Source organism: Ambystoma mexicanum, chromosome 7q (assembly GCF_040938575.1).
Source record: "Ambystoma mexicanum isolate Mex_15411 chromosome 7q, UKY_AmexF1_1, whole genome shotgun sequence".
Lineage (NCBI taxonomy): Eukaryota > Metazoa > Chordata > Amphibia > Caudata > Ambystomatidae > Ambystoma > Ambystoma mexicanum.
In genome coordinates, this window is record NC_090941.1 from 1023152171 (window position 1) to 1023179617 (window position 27447).

At 46.7% G+C, this 27447-nt stretch overlaps 1 protein-coding gene across 2 annotated transcripts in view; it reads right to left on the bottom strand.

Moving 5' to 3' along the window:
• Positions 1 to 3293: 3293 nt before the first annotated feature.
• INPPL1 (inositol polyphosphate phosphatase like 1) overlaps positions 3294 to 27447 on the bottom strand; it is a 1017870-nt gene continuing 993716 nt past the window's right edge. For both annotated transcript variants that reach the window (XM_069640289.1, XM_069640290.1), the window contains one exon: positions 3294 to 7429. In XM_069640289.1, coding sequence (XP_069496390.1) covers positions 7336 to 7429 — 94 coding nt within the window. In that variant the 3' untranslated portion in view covers positions 3294 to 7335. The remainder of the gene's footprint in view (positions 7430 to 27447) is intronic.

Below are 27447 nucleotides of genomic sequence, written 5' to 3' on the forward strand. Positions count from 1 at the left end.
ACACGGTCCTAATGCGAAGAAGCTCCTTACTTTTACCCAGCAGTTTTGGCTGGAAGCTGAGGACACTTTTCGGGTTAGGATTTGGAAATCTTGACTCTGGTGAAAGGACCAATGCTTCTGGATCTGTTGGTGGTATTGCCCCGGAGGGTAAATGATTCAGGTTACCTGGCGACCTAATGCTGGGATGGATATATTAGGACCACTGACACCTTCAATCTCAGAGAAGCAGATGTATGTTATAGGGATGGGCTGAAGTCCTTATGCACATCAGCCCAAGATGTCTTGAAAGAGGGAACAATTGATAGAAAAGGTTTTTAACTGACTTTAGATACTTGGTCTAATGATGCAACAAAACATATTGGATTTTGGTTACCCCCAGGATCCACCTGCCAAATGGGAATGAGCCATTTCTAGTGCTATCTGCTTAAAAGGGTCTTGGGACCACCAGTTATATGGTTCAGCATTCCAAATTGCCACTGTTATTGGCCCTGTAGAGCAATCTGCTTTTGTAAAATAAGGCAGCTGGATTTCAGAATAATTTGTTCGAAGGGGTTTCCAAAAACAGGGTCATTTGTTGAGCGGTGGGGAAATTAGCAGGATCCCCCCCAACGCTTGAAGGAGCTCCTTTGTTTTTGTGGGACCTGCGTAGGGTAAGTGGAGACAAACCCTGGCGACTTGTCTTGGTGGCCGCCATTGCACCTCATCTACACACCAAATGAAGATTAGTTAGCAAATTAACTGGGAGATTGCATCTCTCATTTTACTTTTGCCCTTTAATCTCTTTGATATGATATGGCATTTGTAACGCGCCTATACACAAGTGTTTCAAGGCGCGACACTCCACTCCAGCCCCCACATCAATATAACGGTTGGCTGCCCGTTCACACTTGGGAGTTACTGGACCCTAAGTAGTCAGAGGAACCAATATAGGGAGTAGGGTCTTCACAAGGGGGCTATAGCCAAAGCGGAATACACAATCCCTGGAGCCGTATAGGTTGAATCGTATGGATTCAGGAGTGGCCCGATAGGGAACCTTATCCGCCAGCCACTACAAATGAGCATAGCACCATTATAGCTTTCCTAGGTTGGACCCCTGGGTCAGGTCCTGTTGATCCCACTCCTCACAGCACCATCTAAAAAGGATCAGGACGAACACAACACTTGATGTGGCAAATTAAGTCTCAACACTATTGTTTTCACAGGGAGGGTTGGATTACAGGAACTTTAGTGTACTTTCTACAGCAGAATAGGAGGAGTGTCTGATGGTGTCATGATGGCAAAAGAAATATGGGCAAAGTATACTATAAGACTGAGTGTTCTAGGCCAAGTATCTATTCCACTCAAAATAAACACATTCCAATGATACAGCCCCTACTGGCTAATTGCCAAATCATTAGGAGGCATAGAGTATTTATAGAGCTCTAGCACCCTTGGGTTACTTCTGTGCTTTTTATGTTGTCGTTGTATCCCAACTGGGCTGAACAATGTTAACCCTGGGGCCGCAGGTCATCCCTCCTGGGCTCCAGTAGTGCAGACATTCCTTTAACTGAACAGACAGGGGTGCCCTCATGGACTCGAGCTCGATACAGGCTCTTGTCTGCTTTATGATCCCAGGCACCTCTCTGGGCACCGGGGTTGGAGCCCGCCACATCTTCCATTGATGGCTCTTCTTGGGCTGTAGCCGCCAGCTCACAAGTAATTACTTCACCTTCAAAGACAACTGGCTTTTGCCTGGACCTGGGTTGTAGCGTCCAATAAGCAATCAGCAAGTTATCTCAATAGCTGGGCCTGCACTGCCCAGAAGTCTTGCTCTCACCTTCTGTAGCTTTCCATACTACCAGTCTGCTTCTGCTCCTGGCTTATTGGTTAGGTTTGCTGCTCACCGGCCCCGCGTGACTCTACTGTGCAGGACCTTTCAATTCCACTTTCTACATGCGTTCCTCATTATGTCCATGTCATGTGAGCTTTTCCTGTTCTGCATTTAGCATTTGCATAATGCTAAGGTCTAGAATTCAGCAGCCGCCATCGTGGGGTCAGTGGTATAACACAGTAGCCTGCGTTCACTGGCCTCTCAGTTACGCTTCCCTCGCTTCTGTTCCCCTTTAAGCCCATCATCAACATGAAGCAGTGCAAGATGGTTCCCAAGCTTCTCGCCAACCCTTTGCCTCATGAGCTGCCTCCTCATAGGTCTCCTGCTCGCTCCCCTACAAAGTACTGTGATGGTGAGCGACCGCAGCCCTTAAACTGCCTGGAGCACTCTTGTACACACCTGCAGGGTCTCCAACCTTGGTCTTTAGGTCGGCTACCGTACCCCTGCGCAAGAGCCTCCTCTTTCTGCATTTCAAAAGTGACTTAATAACAAGATGTAAATAATTAATACAATAAAACAAATGTGCATTCATGAAATCACCTATGGTTGAGTATATTTCTACACTATACCTATAGGACTATGGAGGAAGTGGGTCCACAAATCCCCTGGACAAGCGGCGAAGCCAGCAGTGGAAAAAAAGACCTGCAGCTTCAAGGTCAGCAATGAAGCTGCCAGAACTTTACTTTATATATGAGTTCACTACAAGGCTTCTAGTGAAGAACACATTTCCATGATTTTCCAGCTACCTCATTTGTGTTGGGAGTATTTCCCTGTTTGAGAGAATAAGGGCAGGTGGTAGTTTTATCTGTAGAACTGACACTAAGGCAACAACAAAAGAAAGAAAGTATTGTGCTGGAAAGGACACTGCATCCGCAATCGCACTGCATCTCGATAGTCCTGCACAAGGGTTTGGTGGACTGGCACTGATTTGCATGCATGACACCACACACGCCTGACATTCCTAGCCTCATGGCCTTTAGATGGTTTTAGAGGCATTGGTTTAGTTTACGGATTCAATGATTTCTCCTCGCTGAAATCCCATAGAACCAGATAGACAAGTTCATCCTGTGCCCTTCCAACCCCATCATAACCAGGAGGTTTGTTTGGATGGAGGTGGCGGGCTGCAGAACAGGCTTTCAATGTCTATGCCTGGTTTCTGCCTTTGCCCTTTCCCTTAAAGAAACCTCCGGTGTTGGGGCACCGTTTGCGTGGTGGACCAGTGACTTTGTAAGGACAGTAGCTCCCCAAAGGTGGTTCTGACTGACACAGAGAGCTGTTTAGCATCTGCTGCTTGCGTCACCAGCTCGCCCACCTGGAAGAGAAGTTTCAGAAGAAAGGAAAGATTTGCAACAAAGAGCAAAATACAAGCCATAGAAGTAATAACATCGCAGGGCAAAAGAAGAATGATCAATTAATTTACTGATTCGGCAAATAAACCATTTTTATTGGTTCTCAATGGAATAAATCAGAACTTGAAATGTTACAATCAAACAACTAAACAAATTAACCATTTTACTGAACAAATAAAATTAAGGCATGTGTTATGAAAACAATGTTTAAATTAAAAATAATAGTACAAAAAGAACCAGCTCATGATTAACACAAAACACAATAATTAAACTAATTTAGTAAAGCATAAAAATGACAACACACGACTGATTCCTCAGCAAGACACAGTGGGCGACTGAAGTTTCAGGAGCACAATGTTGCTCCCCCACCCCATCTCCACTTTGTGACAAACCCCTACAGGAAGTTCAGGATGACCTTTGTGCATTATAAAACAAGGTGGAAACCTCAGCCCGCTCCAATGTATGCTACCTTGAAAAGCCTGGCGCACTACAAAGCTTTTGAGACACTTCCCTTGTAGTTCCTCAGTAGACACTAGGATCACAGACCTGAAAATGCCCAGTTTTCTATATAGATCTCAACACGGCCATTGCCCACATTTTTTAACCATTGCCTATTTTGGCAGGCGGCACTAAGAGATAACGTGATTCTTCCTGGATGATACCATTTGCTCAAATCCGGGAGCCAAGGTTCATACTCAGGTCTTCTAGTTCCACAGTCGGCAACACAAAATGGAGGGCTAAATCCTCCTGATTTCAATTCTGTGATGGAGGAACTCTGGCCAGACTGCTTTCTGGAGCTTTTTCTGAAGTCCTCAATGGAACATGCATGAGTTCATCCATTTTACACTGGAAGAGGTTTGAAGTTGGGCGCCTTGCACACATACACACGTTACCAAAGCAGGTCCGCCACACAGTTCTGGAAAGCTGCAGCGAGCGCATGGGCTGGGATTAGCATGCTACCTATTCCGAGAGGTTTCTTTTTATGAAGCGATAGGTCTGTTGCCCACAGCACATCAACTCTTCCAGTTGTGAGGCAGAGGTGACTGGAAACTGTAAAGCCTTTGTTAATAACCGTGAACCTTCTAAAATTGCAGCTGGGCATGTGGACCTCAAAGTGTGCATGCCCAAGGTAACCGTTGTTCAAATTTTGAACCTTTTTGCTTGGGGCACCTCCTTCATAAAAAATTGAAATTACTTCCCTTCTTGGAACCCTTGTATGGCACCCATGGGATGATGTCACCACTCCCACCAAACTAAGTGATCGCACATGACAGATGAAGGTTAGCCACCCCCATCTCACAGACTTACAAAGTCGCCCGGGTCTTACACCAAAAGACGCTCTCCCTCCAGTCATCTCTGTGATTCCAATGCCTCTCACACAACGAACCCATGTACATAGAAGCGCTGACGCCGATGACATACACAAGTATTCCCTCATCTGGCGTGTTCGTTACACCCTGAAGCACAAACTCTATACCCTGTTCTACCTATATAGTCAGATGTATGGGGGCCCGATCAATTTCCTGATTTGTACAGTGCAATGACTTCACTCATAATGGCCACCTTGGGGTATACGCCCCCCCCCCCTGCAGATACAGACCCGCCAGATGGATATGAAATGTGATCCAGCGCATAAAAGCGGCTCCGCACATTCAAATGTCACAACGTTGGTGAAAAGATGTGATAATTCATACAAAAAATTAAAATGGCTCTTTCAGATACCGTGTGCTAATGGGTAAGGAGGGAAGAGAGCAAGGGCGTGTCCAAATCGTAGCAACACCCAATCAAGGGCAGGCCAGATTTGATACTTTGGTCACAGCAAGGTCTTATGTTTTGTTGCAGGGCGGGGCGAAACCATAAAAATAATGGTTATCCAAAATTCACTTCCCCTGTTTTCTGCTGGAAATCACGTTGACGCTCCTCTGGTTATGCACTTACACTAAGCCACAAGTTACCATATGCCAGCTCCAGAGACTGTTCAGAGAATTCAAGAATAAATTCCTTTTCAAAGTTGGGATCGGTCTAAAAATAATGTTACAGCAAATTGATCTAAAAGAATCCATTACAAAGGAGTTCGAGGCTGTTAAAAAAGGACTGGCTTGAAAGAATGTAATGAGTGTGTGTCTGCTGGGGGATTGCAACACGCTCAAGGATTGTGCTTTATGTTCAGTTTCTTTTTCCCACTAAGCCCCCTATTCCCAACACTCACATGAACCCAGAACCCATAAATGATCCGTTGCTGAGAACTGATCTAATGTAGCTTCATATGGCAAGCGCGTAAACAGGGACACGCGTTACCAGCACATAAGAAGATGTTCTGAAAATGCTTTGATCGCCTTTTTTCACAATCTCAACTACTTTAAAGATTTCTTTTCTTCCCAATAAAGTTTTTTTTAAATAAAATAACCAATTCCTCTGGATAACCAGAAAAAGTTAAAATCAAGATCGGGCGACTGCCAGATTTGTCAGGTGAACCATGCATGGATCGTAAGGTAAGAAGTGCTGGAGCTGCTCTACTGGCAGTAGACGGAGTGCTAGTATTCATCCATTGAGATATAAAGAAGAACCAGTACTTGCAGCTTAAAGGTACAGGTCTTTCTAAAGTAGCTGCCCTTCCAAACAGCTTCATGGATGCTGGTTACAGTGCAGTGGGACTTCAGCATGCCCAAACCACCGCGCGAGTCCTGTGACTCCAATACACTAATGTTTAGACTAAGTGCAAAGGCCGAGTTCAATTGAACTAATTCTAGGCAACATTTGGAGAGTTTAGGATGATCCACAGGAAAACCTGGTTGACGGGAGAGACAACGAAAATGAAACATCATTCCCTTTTTTTGGATGACCAAGTAGTGTGCCATCTTGCACCAATGAACTCTCACACAGACTAAGCAAATGGACCTGTGCGCACATTAGAAGTCGTGCTCATCAACGACTATATAGGTGATCCTGATAGTTTTCAGCTTTTCTATCCTTGCTGGCCAACCCTCTGCTGAGCCTCAGAGTTTAAGTCAAGTGTATTGGCCAAATGTGGGGTTGGGGCTTCCCAGTACTTCTTGACAACTGCATTTGAAGATGTCGAAAACATTACACAAGTCAAGCACCACTGAAGGTGGCACACCAGGCACAGATAAGCAGCGGTCCTGTCTTTACAACCAAGCCACAATGACTATTACAAGGCACTTATCAATTGCCATGGCAAATGACTCCATCCGTGTAGCCTACTCTTCCAACGTTCAAATTCCGGGACTTGGCAGTGCAGAAGAGTGCAACACCACTCTCTAAGGGCATGTCCGAAGGTTCTTCACCCTTGAAGCTCCGCTCAGCACCAGAAGACAGTTTCAAACCATCACAGTGTTATAACCTGAAAATCCAACTGCAAGAGCGCCTCGGCACGTGGCGAGGGCACCTCGAATTCGTCCAGCCCTTCCTTGGTCCATAGTAGCTCTGAAGAAGTAAAAACATGCGCTTCTGTCAAGCAGGTCTTACCATTGATCCCTGTGCACATCTCCGATTCCCTTATTTTCATGTTCAATAAATACAATTAATGTACGTCAGACATATATGGTGCACATACACATTGTTGAAATCCATGGCCCGGAACCACCTCTAGGCCACCTATCCATTTTTTTTATTAAAGGTGTAAGAAAGTCATAAGAACTTCTGCTCTCACAGCTTGCAATGGAGGCTGAAACAGGAAGCCGTGGTAATCATGCCAGTCTGTAACAGAAGCCAGTGGCAAGGAGAGGAAGGTCCTCCATGTGAACAAATAACTATCCCGGGCAGACGTACCAGGATGGAGCACAGTCTATTTTAGCATCGGCTACAACGTATTCGCTGCACACTGGCTCTCCTGGCCTCCCGCACCAACAGTGGCAGATGACGGCTCGCTTTACAGGAAAACATTTCATTTTACAGTTGTGCTTGATAAGGACGGGACGTGTCGGCCTCTCATCCCGTCACTGCCACAATCAGGTGGGAGAATATCTTGCAGCTCAACGATTGGCAGAAGAGCTGAAACAAACATGCGGACTCTCATGGTAAACAAAGAAGAAGGACTCGGCTGGAAAAACCCGGTGTCTTGAAAGACTGCATAGACTTAAAAAGTACACCATCCGGTCATTTTCTGAGCAGCTTGAGGTTATCCAGAATAATTTTCTTGTGTGCAGGATCACCGACACCAGCCTCTTGCAGGTCCTCCTGAGTAATATCACTAGAACAAAGGAGAAAACAGGACACGTTAAAACATTTAATTGACAAGAACTGCATAAAGAGGCCAAGTAAAAGAATGCAGCCAACAACATCAAATAATATCTCTATTAAAGGAAAGCCAAACCTTAGACCTCATTATCCAGCCTCCTCAATTGAGTACTGCGTGACATCAGGCTATCGTTACTGCGATAGTGAAAGATTCTCCAACACGTTGATTGTAGTTGTAATGTATTTTATTACATATATCTCCAGATCTATTCATGCCCCACCGGTCTGCTACACTTCCTCCTTCCAACTGCTCATAACATAACTCTCAACCTTAACCATCCAGACTCCACATACTCCTTACGCATTCTGTATTCCCTACCTCACCCTCCGCAATGCTAGCATATACGATGCTACAGATCGGCTTGCAACATGGCATTCCCCAATGAAGTACCACTCTGTCATATTGGATCACACACTGTAGCTACAAGCTGCCTAACCGCTTTGCCTAAGAATACTAGCTCTCATTATGAAACATGGCAGCCTGCAGTACCCGTATAATAGCCGGTCATTAATTTTCTTATTACAGCCTAAATTGTGACATCATTACTAACCTGTAATAAGAAAATGACATCACTATTGTTCTGTGATCAGTTATCACGGTTCGCTGTAACATCACAATGCCTGCTGCCTCAGCCAGCAGAACAGAATTCCAGCTGTTACTGCAGGACTTCATTAAAGCAATGACAAGATTTTCTAATTCCTTTCTTGTAAACTAGCCTTCAGTGACCAGCTGATAAGGAACTCTTCATGGTAGAAGGCGTATTTTGTGCACGGCTGGAGTTAAGCGCATAAGACCAACAATACATCATATCATGTTATTACTTATTTTAAAGTACAACACGTTTTTAGATGCATTTATTAAACTGCTTGAACAAATTAGAAGAACAAATTACTTGACTCTGGTAAGGTTCTTCCTGGTGGGTGTTCCTCCTACAGGCTCATCTTAGATCTATTCTTCCTGCGGCAGCAGATCTCGGAAACCTTTAACAGCGGGGGTAGGTGGGGTGCAGCTCTAGCATCAGGGTTTCTCGGTGCTGCTCTTCATCGTAAGGTCCAGATGGGACGTCGGTACAAACTGCCTGCACCACGCTCCATGACCTCAGTTTCTCATTTTTTCTCCGTTTTCAGCCACGTTGGGGGATTACAAATTAGATGCAGTACCTTTCAGCATGGAAAGAGACTAGATCTTCCTGATTGTGTGATTTGCAGGAATGGTGATGAGGAATCTGTGGAGGAACATCCATCAGAAAGAACTTTACTGGAGGCAAGCCATTTGTTGTTCTAATGGGTTGTGCCCTTGCATGGATTCCTGACCTTAGATGGACTCCTGTAGCAGTACCAAAATACAGGAGGCAGGAGGAGTGAACTCTGCCAGTTAGACCAGAATGTGCCCCTGGGCAGCTCTACCAGAGTGGGTGTCCTGACCGGACAGAGTATCCAGGAAATAGTGGTTCACAAATGTGTGAATAGAAGCCCACGTTGCCGCCTGACATATGTGTTGAGTAGGGACCCTGGTGGAATGCGCTCTGAAGTCGCTCTGAAGTCTTTTCCGGCCATTGAACAGCATTCAGAGACACATAGAACAATCCATTTAGAAATGGTCTGTTTTGTTAACCCCTTGGCAGTCTTCGGATCAGTGTGGCCCACAAAGAGCTGATCTAGCCTGAAAGGATTTGTTCTGGCTACGTAGCAGCCCAACGCTCTTAGCAGGTTTCCTCAGAGGAATGAGGTGGCGGGAACTCAGACACCACGTTAGGTAGAAAGGAAGGGCGGATCCAGAGCGTGACCTTGGCCTTCAGCTCACTCACTGTGTGTGTGCCCATGTAATATGCAGGAGGAAGGCCGCCTTCTAGGAGAGGAGCCTAAAATGACAAGAGTCAATGAGGCTCATTGGGCGACCCCATTGAAAAAGTCAGAACCAAGCTCAGATCCCAATACAGGAACTACAAAGGGAGTTGCAGAAAAGGTATTTGTTAGTCTGTTCAGGAATTTCATAACAATGGGGATCGTAAAGAATTATCCCTGTTCGGGCTTGCGCTTGAAAATGGAAAGCGATACCAGATAGCCTTTGACTGTTGCAATTTGTAGGCAATGCCTGGCAGGGTGAAATAGGAACAACAGAACCCTTGAGGGGGTCACACATGAAAGGGGTACATTTCAACGCCTCTGGACCAGCTGCAAAATGTCTTCCATTGGCAGCAGTCCAGAGCCATTGTTGCCAGTCTCTTGGCTGAAAGCAACACCTCCGTTACATCTTCAGGAAGGTACCAGTCCCATTATCTCAACGTTCCTGAAACCATGCATGCAGGGTGAGCGTGTCCAGCCTCAGAGGAAAAACCAGGCTCCCCTCACATGGGAACAGGGCTGCCCTCTGGGGAAGACGCAGCATGATGTATGGCTGTGCATGTGTATGGGTGCACGTGTGTATGAGTGTATGGTGAATGGGTGCGTGCTCGTGTTTAGTGCCGTTGCAAGGATACCACATTATTTTGACATATTTACAGACAAAGCATACTGTTTGTGTGCTTCTTCAGAGTAGCTGTATCTAAATGGAACTGTCCTTCAATTGTTCCTTGTGTTGAATTAACGTCCTATAACATGTTTGTTATATTAATTTATGTGTTCAGGTTTGATATTAACATAACCTTGTTGATTATTCCAAATTTCTCGTATTTTTCTAATACTCTCTTTCGTTCAAATTTGGTTCCTCTCGTTTCATAGGCTTTTTATATTGTGAACTTCACAATCGCCTCGTCAGGCGCGCTTCATTATAGCGCGGTGCCCGTGCGGTTAAATATGCGAAACACGAGTTAGCCAGTCTAATTAATGCTAGCTAGTCAAATTGATTTAACAAATTATCTTGGATGCAAATTGTTGCATATGAAAAATACAGTACTAAAGAAATAAGTATTGTGATCCGAGGAACAGACCTGTTCCAGTTAGTTCAACAAAAACCCTGTAGAGAATGTCCAGTTAATTGAATGCAAAACAAATTCTCATTAAATTCATTACCAATATCGAAATAGAGTTATTGAATAGCGAATATAAAAAAAATCAGCACAAAGGGCGTTTTTGTGGAGTGTTTTTGTACGAGCGCACTTAATTGCTCTCTAAACGTTTTTTGTTTAATGAATCTGTCAAGAGATTGGCATGGTTTGGCAGCGTTGCTTCATTTAGTGTCGATTTTATGCCTGAATGTTGCATGCCACAAAACCATAGGATTTTTCACACGTGGCCAGCATCAAAACATGTGCTGGTTATTCACACACAGGGTTCCTGTGAAACTCTAGCAGGTTTTCAAAGCCCGGCAGCAGAACCACGACCACACTCTGCACGGTGAAAGTTAAAGAAATGTGGTAACCCTGAGAAGCCAGACTAATTACCTCAGATGGAACCAACCATGAAATGCACTGCACTAACAGTAGACCAGGCCCTCATTATCCTTGGCCTGAATCTTTGGGCACTTCGATAAAACGTGCAATCAGAGTGACAGGACTTCCAGCAGGGTTGCCATGAATCATGTCGTTGAACTACGTCGCAATATATCCTGCATTATCTATAGACAAAAGGCTAAAAAGGGACTCCTCCTTCACCAGGACACTGCTTGCAGTCGCATGATTGCTCTCAATCTCTCCAGTTTCTAGAGGCAAAATGCCCACAGATGGCAAATGCAGTGCAACTGCATAAGACACCTATTGCGTGAGACGGAGGCAGAGGGGGGCTTTCTGAACTGCCCCATTAAGGCAGCATTAGCGCTGCACACAGACCCTAGGGCAGAGGTCTGCAACCTTCGACTCTACAACTCCAATTAACCCTACCCAATCAATTATGAGGGATCATGGGATTCATAGTCCAAATCATCTGGAGGGCCAAAGGTTGTAGCCCCCTGCTGTGTGGGGATCAGGAGAAGAGCCATTGTCCTGCAGACCTAGCTCTACTTCCCAACAGGAAATGGTAGACTGGTATGATCTGGGGACCAGCCCATACACGCGGTTAGCCCCAGACCAACTAGAGCTTCTTCACCCTGCAGTTGCTGAGGAAAAGGGTAAGGAGGAAAAAGGTCAGTTACTGGTACTGAGGGCAACTTAGGAAAACTGCAGGAGGGTTTGGAGCACTAAAGGAATCTATTCAAATGTGCAGAGAGTGAAATTCAGACGTGTGGAGTGGGACACGGCATGTGCACCAATGGGTTAAATCATGGGCACTGATGAGGTTCATAGTGAACACTGAGGTGGAAACCATGAGGAATCGGGGACAATGGATGGCAAAATGGTGGGCATTCATGGGTACAGTGCGATCACCGAAGGGTATGAAGGGCTACGGTGGACCATGACGGTGGACCCTCCTGTGAAGGGTCTCGCATGCACTCTCTTGGACACAGGGAGTTAGTGCAAAGCCCAGAGAATGGATGGAATGGGGTCACTCCACCTTGCGGGTCAGTGGAGGGGGTGCATCTCCATTCTTAACTCACTCCAGGAGACTCAGGTTAATACTCTTCTGGTAGAACATGCTCTGGGTGAGGGAAAGACTGAGGAGGGCAGATGCAATGCAAAGTGAAGCCGGGACTGTGCACTCCCCTACTAGTAGAGTAATCCAACAAGCACTGTGCAGCATGTAACGCCTCTTAGCGTGGTCGAGTCAAGGAGGAGCAGGCCCATCAGTCATTTCTGCTGACAGATGCCAAGAATGGCTTCTGTGTATACATGTAAAAAGCTGCTAGAAGCTACTGTGATGCCCTGGCCAGATGGGCGGCCCTCAAGCAGGAAGCCAATGCACAAGAAAATTGAAACTGGGGTTGAGATCTTGTTTGTGCACGCAGTCTGCAATATCACTTCTGCTACCCAACAGGTCAGGGAACAAATGCATTAAACTGGGATGGATGAAAGAATGAATCGGCCTTACTGGGATTAGCACTGGCGACCTGTAGGCTATGCACAGAAGCATTAACCTACTGGTCCATCTTGCTGGCTTGTAAGACCAACAGGCAGTTGGCTTCAAGTCACCCAGCTACCTCAGGGAGAAACACACCATCTCCAGTGGACGGCACACCGCCAGAAGCCAGGACACGTGCAGACTTGTAATCCGCCGTTGCAAAAAGGAAAGGACCAGAAAACAAGCCTTCTCTGCCTACGGCCCAAGACAATGGAACCTCCTCCCCGTCAGCATCAGACTCACTCCTACAATTCAGACAAGAACTGAAGACCCCACCTCTTGAAGGGGTCATTCCTCCTCAACACCTAGTCTAGGGCATCGCGTCGCTCCTCACGCCAAATGACTTGCTAGACGATGCCCGCTCCTCTTCTCCCTGCCACCCGGCACAGCTGTACCCCTTTGCCCCTCTGTATCCTACCCCCCACTGCACATGTGTTCTGTTACCTCTTTAAAGCACTTCGTTATGCGTCTGTATTGTTGCATTTCTCTGTAAATCGCTCTGTTGCGTCTCAAAGCTAGGTCAGCGCTCAATAAATACCATAATAATGATGATTATTATTATTACTGGTGGCGAGAAAAGGTGTTACTTTGCATTTGATTGCGTCTGATCCTGCTCCTTTAAGAAAAGTAGAACTGCTGCAAACGGGCATTAAGCATGTGCGCGGAGAGTCGGGTGGTGAGTCCGGTCACTCGCCAGTCAGTCGCCAGAGGACGAGGGACCGCGCAGGCAAAGAAAACAAAAGGTTGGATAGGAGACCCTGGAGAATATGGCGAGAAAATATTCTTAACGTGATGACGAATCGAGAGATTAAGAGGGGCGGCTGAGAATCCTGAGAAGTTCTCGTCTACCCCCGGAGGCTCCACCGGAAACCTCAGCTGAGCCGGCGGATCAAGGAGCCTTTTCCCTGTGCTGCGGTTCAACCAGGTAAGCACCCAGGAATGATGACAGTCATTACTCATCCGCCGGAGGACTTTCATGGCGTATTTTAACCTACTATTTCACCCCAACTAGCACATATGGTAGACCCCCGATAGGGTCATCTCACCTACCTCAGCAGCATTGACTGAACTGAAGCCTGTTAAACACAGGCCGGAGTCACGCACAGAGAGGGGAGGTACAGAGGGAGGCCTGTTGTGGCACTAGTGTCCCTAATGAACTGGAGGAACATTTAAACGGTCACATAAGTGAGAAAATGCTCGTAGATATTAACATAAGTACACCTAAGAGGGTGGCATCCCCACGAAAACAACTCAGCACCTTGTCTAATTTAGAGCTCACGCTGTATCAGACTGTGCAAAGACCAACACAATTAAACGATGAGGTGTGGGGGCCCTCTTTGTTCTGGTGGAACTGGAATACTCAGATCATACTAACCCAAGAAACAAAGTTATGATGAATATGAAGGTAAGCGCTTGGATGCGCCTGTGATAGAAGGTGACCGGGAGATCGAGCATGCCCAGAAGCGAGACTGCCAAGGGAAATGTGGTGCCACCAACGACTGAGGGGGAGCCGGGCCAGATTCGGTGTCAACCACTGGAAATTGCTACTTTCATGGACCTCAACCATTTGTTTTCGGCAAACATCGAATATTACGACAAGCCAACCCCCGAGTTAAAATGGAAATGGACGGGTGCCCGATCACAGATAAAGGAAACAACGCCGACAACTCAGACATAGGGGGGGCAACATTCTGTACCAGAATGGGAGGAAATTACAAGAAGTGAAAGAGATTGCGTTTCATCTCACTCTAAAGAACTTACTTATGTAGAACTGTTGGGAGGGAATTGTGGGAGAAGCACACCCCCATACGCAATGCGTTGCTTCTAGCAAATAACGCAAATCGTTACATCCCTCGGGCTCGTCCACCACCCAAAAAAAGACCTAGAACTTTCTCTCCGGGCTCAGAATCTATATCCCATTGCCCTCCTGTGGTGGAATGGTTAACTCACTTACAAGGCCGCTAATAAGAAAACAGAGCCGGCAAATAGAGGAGAAATCCCCTTCGAGAAAGAACAACTCTGGAGATCATTGGAGATGACCTACAAGAGCAAATCAGCCTTAGCCCTGCAAAATGATAGCAATAGATTAAGGAAAGTGATCAAGCAAGTTGACTCGAGACCTGTAAATGGCATCGTGGTTGGAGAAGAGTGTAGATTGACATCTTGAATGTTACAGGTCAGGGGAAGGGCCTGGACCATATGGAGAAGGTGCCCGGGAAGGCTCACATTAATCCAACGGTGTTGAGTTGGAAAATGAGCAGCTAGAACGGAAAGGAGCCAACTTGGAAAGTAGACTCCAGTTGCCCCCAAAGTCCCTTACCAAGATTGGTGTCTTACACTTCTGACCCACAACCTACCATAACTCACGCAAGATCAGAATCATTTTTTTAATGAAGCTGAAAAAGGGAAACAACCAAAAAGAAAAGGGCAACCAAGACTTATGCTAATAGCAATGCTACATTCCAAGATTAGCTACATTGAAGGCTTTGTTTCAGTAGGGAACACTGCTAGGGAGATCTGCCTTTCATGGGTAACATGTGGGGAAGAAAGTTTAAACCGGACACTGAGAAACCAGACGTCTCCAGGGATAAGTCATCCAGGTGGCCAGGACACAGCCATCGCTTTGGATCCAGTTCCTGGGGGTAGACCAGTGCGGGAGGATCACCTGGATGGGGGGACTTTGGGGCGTGGGACAGCAGATGGTGAGACATGGTATCCCCTTCCCTGTAACACCTTTTCCCCATCCTACAAGATAGGATACGTAGGAACTTAACCCCACCCATTTACCGACATGAACACTTTCTCACAGATAGCTCACAGAGAAAATGGACTAACACCCGATCCGTATACCTGACATGTCCCAAAACAATGGGCAGGCAGACTCAGGCAATTACTGATCATTACACACACACCTGACTTCCATCACACTTCCCCACACGATAAAGGACGGAGCATGAAAGCACAATCTGAGGCAGACAAAGCACACGAGGAAGCAGAAGTTCCAAGATGTCAGTTTAATATGAGGAGAAAGAAGGCAAGACAAGAGAGGGTTGCAAGGAAGGAAGTGCCAATGACCACTTTGGAGAAAAAACGCTACTTTCATGAGCCTCACAGAATGAGAAACATAACACCTGGAATTGAAGCTGAAGAAACGTGCATTGTGTGTTGGAGGTATCTGGGGCTCTCCTGCAACGATGGCCAAGGCGGGGAGGAGCGTTTGCCGCTGTGGTACTGTCTGTGGCTCCTACAACAAAGCATTGCCAGCAAAGTCAGCACAGCCAGTGAGTCGGGGAGACAAATAGCAGACCGGTCTGTGTTAGCACCAAGGTTACAAGCGGCAACATTGTATGGAGAAATCTGAAGAGAACAGTGTTTGAAGCGTATGTGATGAGCGACGCAAATATAATTGAACATCAAAGGAGTAACTGAATGTTGGAAGCCAGGATAGATACCATATACAAAGTGGTCCGCCACCACGTGGGTGCTCATTCGAAGGTCTCTATTAGGTATCCAACTGAGAGGTGGCAAATGTGAACTGTGAAATCGAAGTGGTCCTGCAACAGGTCAAGCTAAACCCTGTGCACATTCGAAGGTATTTCATAGCTAATAGGAACTGCAATTGGTCCGAGTCCGGCTGAGGGAGACTAATTGTGTAAGAGGAAGGATCTGAGCCTGGCTGAGGGGGGATCTGGTGTGAACTGTGAGTCACCCGAGAAAGAATATTCTCTGAAGATTGGACAAGGGGATCTGAGCCCAGAAGAGGGGGGATCCAAAGTAACGATTGTGATATAAAAAGGGGTCTGAGCACGGCTGAGGGGGATCCAGGGTGAAGAGTAAATCACCTGACTTGAGTACTTGAAAGAGGAAAGGAACCTTTTGTTTGTTTTGGTACATCAGGCCCTCTGAATCAAGAGACTTTGATAACTTAAGACACTTGGGCACAGAAGGCCCTGATGCTGGAAATGGAACTGTATTCCCGTGCTGAAAAAGCCAGAGAGTGTGCTATGCTCATGTGAACTGCCTTGTCCCGTGCTGAAAATATGGGGAAGGGAGGCCAACGGGCCGAACATCCTGACATATCATTTTTGAGAACACTTCTTTCTTTTTCTTGAACACTACCCCACACTATTTGTATTTATAGTGATGGGGATTGGCAATTTTTGGAGTCTAGGCCCTTTTATTTTGACTCCACTCTACTACGACTGCATTATTATGTGATGGTTTTAGCTTGCTCCCATCTGTAGATTTAGGATTACATAGGTGTTTATCACACCCTTGTTGAAGTTCAATAAACGCCCTTGAACTGTGGTCACTTGTGTCTGGCTTACTATTGATACCCTGCTTTCCTTACAACACCCACTAGTGATCAGTCGGAGGACTACAGTTCCCCTGCCAAAACCTGAAAAGACCATGGTGCACCCGAGCTCAACAACCTTACTACCCCTAGACAGCAGTGAGGGCTTCAAACTAACTTAACCTAAGATTATTTTAAGAGAAACTGGTATTACTGTAGAGGAGGTAGTCACCAGCTCCTCCATAAAGGGGACCCCATCAGGGAACAAAGACTCCCACCCACCTAAACCGGAATATAGCCTTGATAAAGACCCTAAAGGTCGAAACACATGTCGGCTGACCACCACTAGGACCAAGAGTCTTCACTGCAATAAACTCACACCATATTAACCGCAAATAGCGTGGACATTTATCCTTTCCAAATATACCATTGCGAGGTAGCCAGGATTTTCTCTCCAATCTTAATCTATGAAATAGCTTCTTTCGAAATTCTACCAACAAAAGCAAGTGATCATAACACTCTGAAAATGACATGGCAAGATGGGATGGAGATCTCCCCCCAAACAATGTCCGTACCTTTAGAATGTGTAAACAATGGCTGTCTAAAAGTGATGAAACAAAGACGAGGAAAATATGAGTGCTCAGTACTTAGCAACTTTTCCGGAGCCTGGGATAGAAGACCATCAGGTGGCAGCTGATTATACCCCATTCCTGTCCAGATTTATAGCTAAAATCCATTGAAGATGTAGGAGACACAATGCATAAACACACCTTCGATCAACACCCGATTATAAAGAAGAGTGAAATGAGGAGTGCAATTAACCAAGTAAAACAAGACCATCCAGCAAATAAGGAAATGACTATCAGGAAAGTCTGTAATCAATACAAGTACTGGCTGAAATGGTACAGAGTACCCTAGTGCAAAATGATGCGGAAAAAATGAGGGCCATTATTATAAACAAATATTCATCTGAAAATTGTAGCGGCATCAAAATGCATGGAGGACACCATAAGTCAACACAGAGGCAGACTGGAGAAACCATTTTAAAATATACATGCAGCACCAGCTTCAAAAGATCTTCCAATAACTAATTCCAAGCATCCTGGGTGTCTGACATACAATCACAAAGACATAGTGAGTCTTATAAGACGAGCAAGCTCTTCCCGCGCTCCAGGACCAGACGGCATTTCAAATTCTATGCTGAAGGGTCATCCAGAGCAATGGGCCACACTGATAAGCCAGATAATAGAAAATGCGAGAGTGGCTCAAAATGTGCCTACTTCATGGAAGTCCGCGAACGTGATTCCAATTTTCAAAAGTGGCAGTAGGGACGACCCAAACGATCGCACTCTTGCCCTCTTAGATGTTATGGGGAAGATCTGCACATAACTACTGCTGAGGACACTGATTGACTGGGCACAAAGAGAAGAGAGGCAGCACATATTTCAATGTGGCTTGTTAAGGGACGGAGTACCACCTCACCAATCCTCTTGCTTTCCATATTGAAGGTGCAAATTAGAAGGAAAAACAGTCAAATGTTTCTGGCATTTGTTGACTTGGCCAAGGCATTTGATACCATAAATAGACACCGGTTATGGACCCAGTTGCGGGACTGGAACTGCCAGGAAGACCTGGTAGCCCGAAAAAAGGCCTTATACACAGATAGCACCATGAGAGTGCGCTTACATTTTGAGCGACAATCAAGAGACGAGATTGAGACAGGTAGGGAAGTCAAACAATGCTGCCCTTTAGCTCCAGCCCTCTAATCTCTACCTCTCTGACTGGTGTCCTTTTATTATGAACTGCAGAAGCTTCCCACCAAAACTGGGTAGGACCCATGTGAACCGTCTACTCTATGCAGACGATGTCGTTTTACTGGACCATACCGAGATCAGGCTGCAAATACAGTTGTGCAGACTAGCGGAATAGGCTTCCAAGAATGATTTACCGATTAATTCCAGTAAAACAAGATCCTAAGCCTGGCCAGTGTCAGGAGCAGAGAAATCAGATTTTCAACTGGCAACTCAGAGACCTACCATTGGAAAAGGTGGAGCAGTTTAAATACCTGGGGATGATCATAAGTAAGAGCCCAGTGGAAACACAGAACTTTCTAGCCCTGTGAAGTAAAGTATAGACTTTGTCGAATCAAGCTCTAGTGCTGAAACAGAGGTACTGCCGGTATTCCTTCCTCCCGCTGTTGGAGTTTTATAGGGGAAAGGTGATGGCAATCTTGTCTTATGGCGCCGACTCCTTGATACAGTTCCCCAAAAAACCATGGCCAAACTTTTAGGTTCTGGAAAAAGGTGCTGGGTCTTCCAAAATCAGTGCCCATCCAAGTAATTGGAGGAGAATTGGGACTCACCGCGTTAAAAGGAATGGTCAACTGGAAGACCTTCATGTTCTACGGGAAATGTATGAAAGAAGACGAAGTCCCAATCTTTGGCACTAATTAAAGGAGACCCAGAAAGAGGATCTGAAAATGCAGTGGGAAGGTGGGCCACACATTGTAGAGACGTATTAGAGCGGGCTGGTGGCTCACTTGAGGACCTTCAGACAGATCCGAATAAAATGAAAAGGAAACTGCGAGAAAGTGACTGGATTCAAACCTGTGAGGAAGCAAATCAATGCAGCAGGTTTCGGAATTTAACAACTGAAATTAGAGCTTTGGGAAGCACCCCACCATGCGTGAGAACATTCCCAGACCATTATGCTAGGGCACAGATTAGGAGGGTGAGACTGAACCTGTACAAACCGTAGCAGGTACAAGCGGTGAGAAATAGGAAGGGGCCAAGAAATGCGATGTGCAGATTCTCCAACAGGGAAAGGTCGCTGGAAAACCTCCAACACATCCTCACGACTTGCACAGCCTTAACCGCGATGAGGACAAGAATCTTTTCACGATTCCTGGGGTGGGGGGGAACACACCCTTTCAGCAGAGGACGAGTGGAAGCAACTGCGCAGGGCAGAGAAGAACTCCCTGGTGAGCGCAACGATTACATTCGTAAAAGAATGTTCTGAGAATGAGGATTAGGTGGAGGGAAAAAAGTGACAAAAAGTGACTGTGAAAAAAGATTTGATGGTTAGAAAGGAAATACTTTGCTTTGAAAGGTTTTAAAAAACTAAAACTAAAATGCAAATTTTAAAAAATGATAATAATAATAACAAGATACAGATTTAGACTCTGTAATTCAAACTTTGCATCACTCCTGTGAGGAAAGGCTTTAGGTGACCAAAGGCAGTATTAACTAAGGAACATTAACCATAACTAAGGAAGAGCACCTTTAAACAACTAAGGAAGAGCACCTTCACGATCAAGTCTGAAGGGAGTACCTTCACATCGTGGCATTTATTGTAGAATGTATTTGCCAAATCTCAGCACAGTAAAGCCACTGAGTGACCACCTCGATGGTGAAAATGTGCCCATGGACCGCACCCCTCTGTGGACCCCACCAGTAATACCACACCTGGAGAACACACCCCTCCTCTCATCTTGGACAGGATCACGAAAGCAACCCGTTATCCAACATTTGGTGTACTGGCCCGTATCGACTTTAAAAACAAGGGGATCACTTTTAAACGTTATAAAAAAGATAATAGAGCGACTTTATGCGGGGAAAGGAAGGCGACAGCGGGGCCCCCAGAGGCAGAAGAAAGCCCCGGGGGGAACGCGAAGCGTTTCCCCCACGGGGGGTTTTTGGCGCTGCACACGGCCAGCGAGTGGCCGTGGGGGGCAGAGCGCCTCCCGGGGTATTTAAGGGCTCAGGGAAGGTTCGGGAGGCAGGCGATGGTTGGACTTGAAGATTGTCTCAGTCCAGTCGCCTGCTCCCGAGCCTTCCCTGAAGTAGCTGGGCAGTCGGTGCTGCAGGGTAGAGTAGGTGAGAAGGATAGTTTGTAGTATTGGGGAGGTTAGGTATAGTTAGCAGGTATATTGTTATAAAATATATATTTCTTGTTATAGCCGGGGGTACCGTAGATAAGGTACCCCAACTTACTGTACTTGGCTCTGGTCCCAACGTTGTCTGTGGTCCGGGCAGGGTTTTCTTGCACGGCATTTTGTCCCGGCGTATTTCTCATTTTGCTGTAGGGTGTGGGGTTTTAAAAAAAAAAAAAAAAAAAACGTGCCGTTGAACGCAGGTCCGGGTGGGGGAACGGGGAGGATATTGGGCATCTAGTGTGGTGCCTCTTTCCATTGGAGTTGTAGGGGGTATTTTAATTAGGGAGCGCCAGATCAGGAGGGGCAGCAGATTCCGGAGGAGCTGTGGAAGATAGGAAGCTGAGAGCGCTTGCTTTGGTGGAGGGTTCATTGGCCTCGGCATCTAAGGAGTCATACAGGAGGGCCTGGGAGGATTTTATAAGAGGAGGAGCTTGTAGTTGGAAGGGTAGATGGGACGCGGAGGAGGGATGATGTCATGAATTTCCTCCTGAGGTGCATGGACAGGGGCTGGTCAAGGGCAACGATAGCGGGGAAGTTAGCAGGGATTGCTTTTTATGGGAAATGGTTTTGGGGTTTTCAGCCAAGTGGGGGGGGGGGAAATGGCGAGTAGGATGTTGGAAGGATGGGCAAGGGAGAGTAAGAGGGACAAGGATAAGAGGAGGCCAATATCGGCGGAATTGCTGCAGAGGTTGATTGGGGTGGTGGGGGTAGTTTGCTGGTCGGTATGGGAAGGGGAACTGTTTGCGACTTGTTTTACATGGCTATTCTTTGGGGCTTTCAGGGTATCTGAGTTGGTCGGGGGAAAAGGGGGGGTAGGGGGACTGCAATGGGAAGATGTTCAAATTACAGAAGAAGGTTTAGACATCAAGATTAAAAGGTCCAAGACGGATCAGAAGGGAAGGGGCTCTTGGGTTCTGCTGGGTCGGGGGAGCAAGGATTTATGCCCAGTTCAGGCAGGCAGGGTGTGGAAGGAGCGTTGTGGGGGTAAGACAGGCTTGGTTTTTCAGCATGCGGACGGATCGCCGGTTTCAGTGGCAAGTGCTGGGGGTATTGCGGAAGGCGCTGGTGGCAATGGGAGAAAAGGCAGAGGATTTTGGGACTCATTCCTTTAGGATGGGCGCAGCATCTGAGGGTAATAGGCTGGGTTTTTCGGAAGACAAGGTGAAAAGCTTGGGGCGTTGGAGGTCTGGGAGATACAAGGGGTACGTCAGGGAGTTTGATAAAGGGGAATGTTGAAGAAAGGTGGCGTAGGACTTTGGGGACAACTGCGTTTTGTTGGAATTTTTTGACTTGTCAGTGATTTTGTAATTTCTTTTTCAGATGCTGCGCGAAAGGAAGGGGAGTTGGCGCAAGTGTGGATTGTTGGCCATTCAATTGTTAAGTGGGCTGGGAAAGAGGCGGAGAAAAGGGTGTTTGGTAGGCAACTGGGGTGCAGCTATAAGGAGGTGGGGGTGAGATGGCACGGGTTGGGGGGTCTGCGTTGGGATCAGCTGCTTCCCATATTGGCAGGGATGAGGGAACGATATGGGGCTCCAGAGGTGGTGATTATTCATGCAGGGGAGAATGACCTGGTGAGGGATACGGGGGTGGCTCTGCTAAGGAAAATGAAGAGGGATTTCGTTTGGGTGCGGGAAATGTGGCCTCAAGCAGTGGTAGTGTGGACTAAGTTGTTGCCGCGAAGAGTTTGGAGGGGAGCGAGAAGTGAGGGAGCTATAGAGCGGGCCAGGAAGGGGATAAACAGAGAAATGGTTAAGTTTTGTGCCTCGGTGGCGGTACAGGTCATGGACCATAAAGAAATAACATATGAAGGTCTCCTTATCTTTAGAGAGGATGATGTCCATGTATGGGAATAATCATTACCTGGCGGACTTGGGTTCCTGGCTGGGAGACTGGGTAAGGAGTTGGAGGTAGAAAAAATGGGGGGGGGGGGCAGAAAGAACTCCTCGGGGGAGGGTTTTTCTGGTGCCGGGGGCATGGCCCCTTTTGATGTGGGGGGAGGGAAGCACAATGAGGGAATGACATGGGAAAAGATGGGGTGGCGCTGTTTGTACAAGCAGCTCACCCCGGGGGAACAGGTATTGAGCCTGGAGGGGCATGGCCCCTGGGAGAAAGCGGGACGCCTGGAAAAGGGGCAAGGAGACGGTAGGGTCCAAGGGATAATTAGGGAGGAAATGGCTTATTTAATTATTTAATTGTTGGGGGAAAATGAAAAGGAGAATGTTTAATTATTTAATTGGTTGTTAAAATATTTCTTTAGTTTGTTAGGCCATGGAGCCAGTTAAGCGTTTTGATTGTAAGCTTTGGCCTGTCACATTAAAGCGACCTTTTCCACTTTTAAATGAGTCTGAGTTTTTGTGCAGTAAGCCAAAAGGGGGGCCCCAGGGGGAACGCGAAGCGTTTCCCCCCGGGGAGTTTTTGGCGCTGCACACGGCCAGCGAGTGGCCGTGGAGGGCAGAGCGCCTCCCGGGTATTTAAGGGCTCAGGGAAGGTTCGGGAGGCAGGCGACGGTTGGACTTGAAGATTGTCCCGCCCTCCAACCCCTTCATTTTGGGTTTTGGGCTGGTGTCTGGTTATTAAATATGGGGGGGTCCATGGTACAGGGGTTTCTGCGGGGGGTTTTACATGCCATGTCAAGTGCTTATGGGTTTTTGGGGATCTGTTAAAGAGGTAGGGGTTGGTAGTTTTTTGTGACAGGTCGGGGCATTGTGAAAGTTGTGAGGTTAATTTCTGTTGCTGATGTGGCAGGTCAGACTGGCTGCAGGTCATAGGAAGGGGGAGATTGGTGTAGAGGGGAGTGTGAGGGGTGTTGAAGTGGTTCTGGGCTCCGGGGGCATGGCCCCTTTTGATGTGGGGGGAGGGAAGCACAATGGGGAAATGACACGGAAAAGGATGGGGTGGTGCTGTTTGCACAAGCAGGTCACCCCGGGGGAACAGGTATTGAGCCTGGAGGGGCATGGCCTCTGGGAGAAAGCGGGACGCCTGGAAAAGGGGCAAGGAGACGGTAGGGTCCAAGGGATAATTAGGGAGGAAATGGCTTATTTAATTGTTGGGGGAAAATGAAAAGGAGAATGTTTAATTATTTAATTGGTTGTTAAAATATTTCTTTAGGTTGTTAGGCCATGGAGCCAGTTAAGCGTGTTGATTGTAAGCTTTGGCCTGTCACATTAAAGCGACCTTTTCCACTTTTAAATGAGTCTGGGTTTTTGTGCAGTAAGCCAAAATAGGTCAGGAAAACCAGAGGGGGTCAAGGCAATATACCGATCCCGAAAACCCCCGCAAAGGTGTTCATGCATAGCATGATTTTAATCTTTCATTATATGAAAAAAAACATGCTAGAAAATATTCAAAATTCAAAATGGAAAATGATTCATGTAACTGGAATGTGGGGGGCTCAGCGCCCTAATGTTAAAGTTTAGGTCGGAGAAAAACGTAAATAAAAGGAGGGGCGAGTGGTGCAAACAGGGCTGGCTGTATGAAATGAATTTGTCAACATGTAAACAGGCTTTAGAATTAGAATAGAATGAGGGGAGGTTTTTGTTTCTGATGTTTCCGGTTTTACAATTAAAGTCGGCAATTCCGGAATGTGTGCCTGTATTGAGGTCGACGTTGCATTGCCCATTTCCTCCATGATCTCGAGATTAAGCCAGAACCGGCCGCAGGAGGCTGCCAAGTGTGCAGAATGAAGGCCCCTGCCCTGGCACACGCCGATATCCAGCCTGCACTCCACTCCAAACCAACCCGTGTGCATGACGCAGACAGGGCTGTAAGTGGGCCGGGGCTCAGCCCCGGCACGGCCCCTAAAATGCCCGGGCCGTAAACCTCGACTCCCCGACCTAATTCCCCATGAAAAGCTAACGAGCGACAATACTGCTCTTGCCCAGGAGAGGTCTCCATCGCCCATGTTTATTAAAGAGTTTGTTTAATTGTGTTTTAGTTTTTAAATTATACCTTTCACAATGCAATCCTCTTGAAAACAAACAATTTTACAAAGTTTAGATAAACATTTTTCCAAATAAAACCAAATACATTTACAAAAATGTCACAATTTCATAAAAATACGCTGGTATAGAGGAGAAAAATGAAAAATAAATCAAAGAGGAGAAGAAAAAAAAAAAACGAACAATGTCTTCCAATCCTAGCATTAATCAGCCGTCCAGTTCGGAACCCAATCAATGAATGGTGTTGAAGTGAGGTTAGGCCGATAAGAAAAAGGACCCTACTCTCGCGCTCGGCTTGTAGGATGTGGGTGGAATTAACATTACACTCGCTCTTCAAGGACGACTTACCTCTGGGGAAGCGCGTCGGTTCTCTTAAATGCATCCACTAAAAAGCCACGCGGGGCCAGTATGAGCGATACACCATCTCCCCACATAAGCTGCCCCCAAAAGGATTCCCCCAAGCCGCGAAAAAGACATTTAGCAAACTCTTTATGCCACATAAGAAAACTCCACCGCGTATGTCAGATCACCCCTTTAGTTACGTGGGCCACACGTCTTTTAATGGTTATCTATTTGCGATTCTTAGGCTGTGCCAGGCACTCTGCAGGGCCCCGTCGCCTAATACTATTTGCGACTTTTAGCCCCCCCCCCCCCGATTTCTTATGCCCCATAAAGCAATGGGCACGGCTGCTGGAAGAGAGGTAGGAATGGTGCTGGCATGCTGCACAAAATAGTGCATTCTGGGCACGTCTTCCAAGTTTGAAGCCTTAAAATGCCGTGGCCTCTGGCCTGGCTTTCTACCCTATAATTAACAGGGACGGCATCTGGGCCTTTCAAACCTTTCAGATAACATGGGCCCTATCCCACGTGGGGCCACCGAGCAGCTACCCTATATTGCTAGTCGTATGATACAGCAACACTTTTTAATTCAGGGCACTGAACGGGCGATTGGCAGCGAGCGCCATCAGCTCTGCAGTGTTCTGCAACCTTCTCGTCACCTTCCTGACTTCTTACTCCAGCTGCGTCTCCGTTAACCCCTTGCTGACAGAGCGAGTAGTAGCTATTCCGCAGTGGACCTTAAGTGCGTCAGCCAGTCCCACGATAATCCGCATCTGAAACCTCTGCTCTACAGTCTTTTATTTCTCCATTAGAATCTAAACACCCCATGGGTGCCTCGGTGCTTTTCCCAGCAGTAGGCAGGGAGGCTCCACAACCATATCATTACAATGAGCCTCCACGAGCCAGAACACATCTGGCCCTGATCATTACACTACAGCCCAAAACTAGAATTACTCGGTTCCTAACAGAGGCCACTGGAAATGGGCTGGTGTGGGAGGTTCTAGATTATAATATTCTGGCAATGGAGCAGGTTTAATATCAAATTTTATCTGGTATGCCGTATGCGACAACATAGAACTTAGAACATCTTGGAATGCGAGGACCCTCGTTCTACAGCAGCTGTCCGCCATCTCAGGTGGGAGTAAGCGGAGCAGAGGCAGACAAGGATGCACTCGCCTGGGGTTCATCATTGCCTGGGGGTGATTCAGAAAATAAAGAAGGTTGAATCGGGGATCCGAATCTTGACTATAGTGGAGGTTGAGATATAACAACAGCTTCTAGCGGATACACGACTTGAAAAGAAGATATGAAAATAAAAAAGACAAAGCAGAAACTGTAGGAGAGAGAACCAACCGGGAATTGTAGACTTACTGTGACATACGCCCATATAACAGAGAACTGGCGCCCTCCAGTGGCGACACGTGGAAGTGGTAGCATACGAGTATTTCAAGGAGCGGACATAACGGCCAGCATGGTATAAAACCACGAGGATTAGGGGGGAAAGTGGCATAGTGTGTGTGTGTGTTTGGCGGTGGGAGAGGGCATGTGGGGGATGTATAGCCCTCCAGCCTTTCTTCATCTTGGCGATGGTTTCAGCGGTGCTTTTGGATCCCATGGCTGAGGCTCTTTACTCAGATGTTTGGGTATGATTTGCTTCTTGATCTGTTATCCTGCCACAGTAGAGTTGGCTTTCCCGGGTTAACGCTGTGATGGGCTGCGGGTAGCGGTCTCAAGGGTTTGCATTAATAGCGGCACGTTTCTTGATCGGTGAGTTTGCGTTCTGATCCAATCATTCACAGAACCTCCGGTTCAGTTTGGCTAGGGTGCAGGATGGTCGCAGCAGCTAGTGTTTCGATTAAAAAGGCGGGACCTTCCTTGCGCCCGGTGGTCACTTTTTATTCTTCTGTCCGGCCCATGCAAGACTGAGAGGGTCAACGCTCAAACCATTGCTGAGGGAGAAGTGGTTTGCTGAGTACCGCCCTGCTCCGACTCATTTGTTGTGGGCGGTGTCACCCCGTTTTGGGTGGGCACTTCTCTCCTGGCTGAGGAGTGCACTTTGATTTACGTTTAATAATCTTTATTGAGATCATCAGTGGGACTGGAATATTCTGAGACACGACCTTTTCTTCTCCTTCTGATGCCCTTTTCTTCCAAAAGGATTGACCTCCAGGGGAAGGACTTTGTTCTCGTTCTTTTATTTTGAAAAAATGGCGTAATCAATAAAATAAAATAAAAAATAAAAGAAAACTATTTGTAGCTGTATTGTGTGGACTCTATTCTGCATGCAATTGCGTTGATATCTGACATTGTTATTTTTGGAACTGTTTTTATGGAGCCTATGATGTGTGCCCAAAACAAACGATGATTGTGACATTTTTGCTCTATCAATATCAAGCAACATGACTTCAAGGACTTGATTCACAGATCGTTTTTCTATGGGATTGCCCCATTATAAAATGCTTCTGTCAATCAGGCCCAAGTGTCTTTCGTGCCTTGTGTAGGACATTCGCCCGAACTGAAAGCTGTGGGAATGA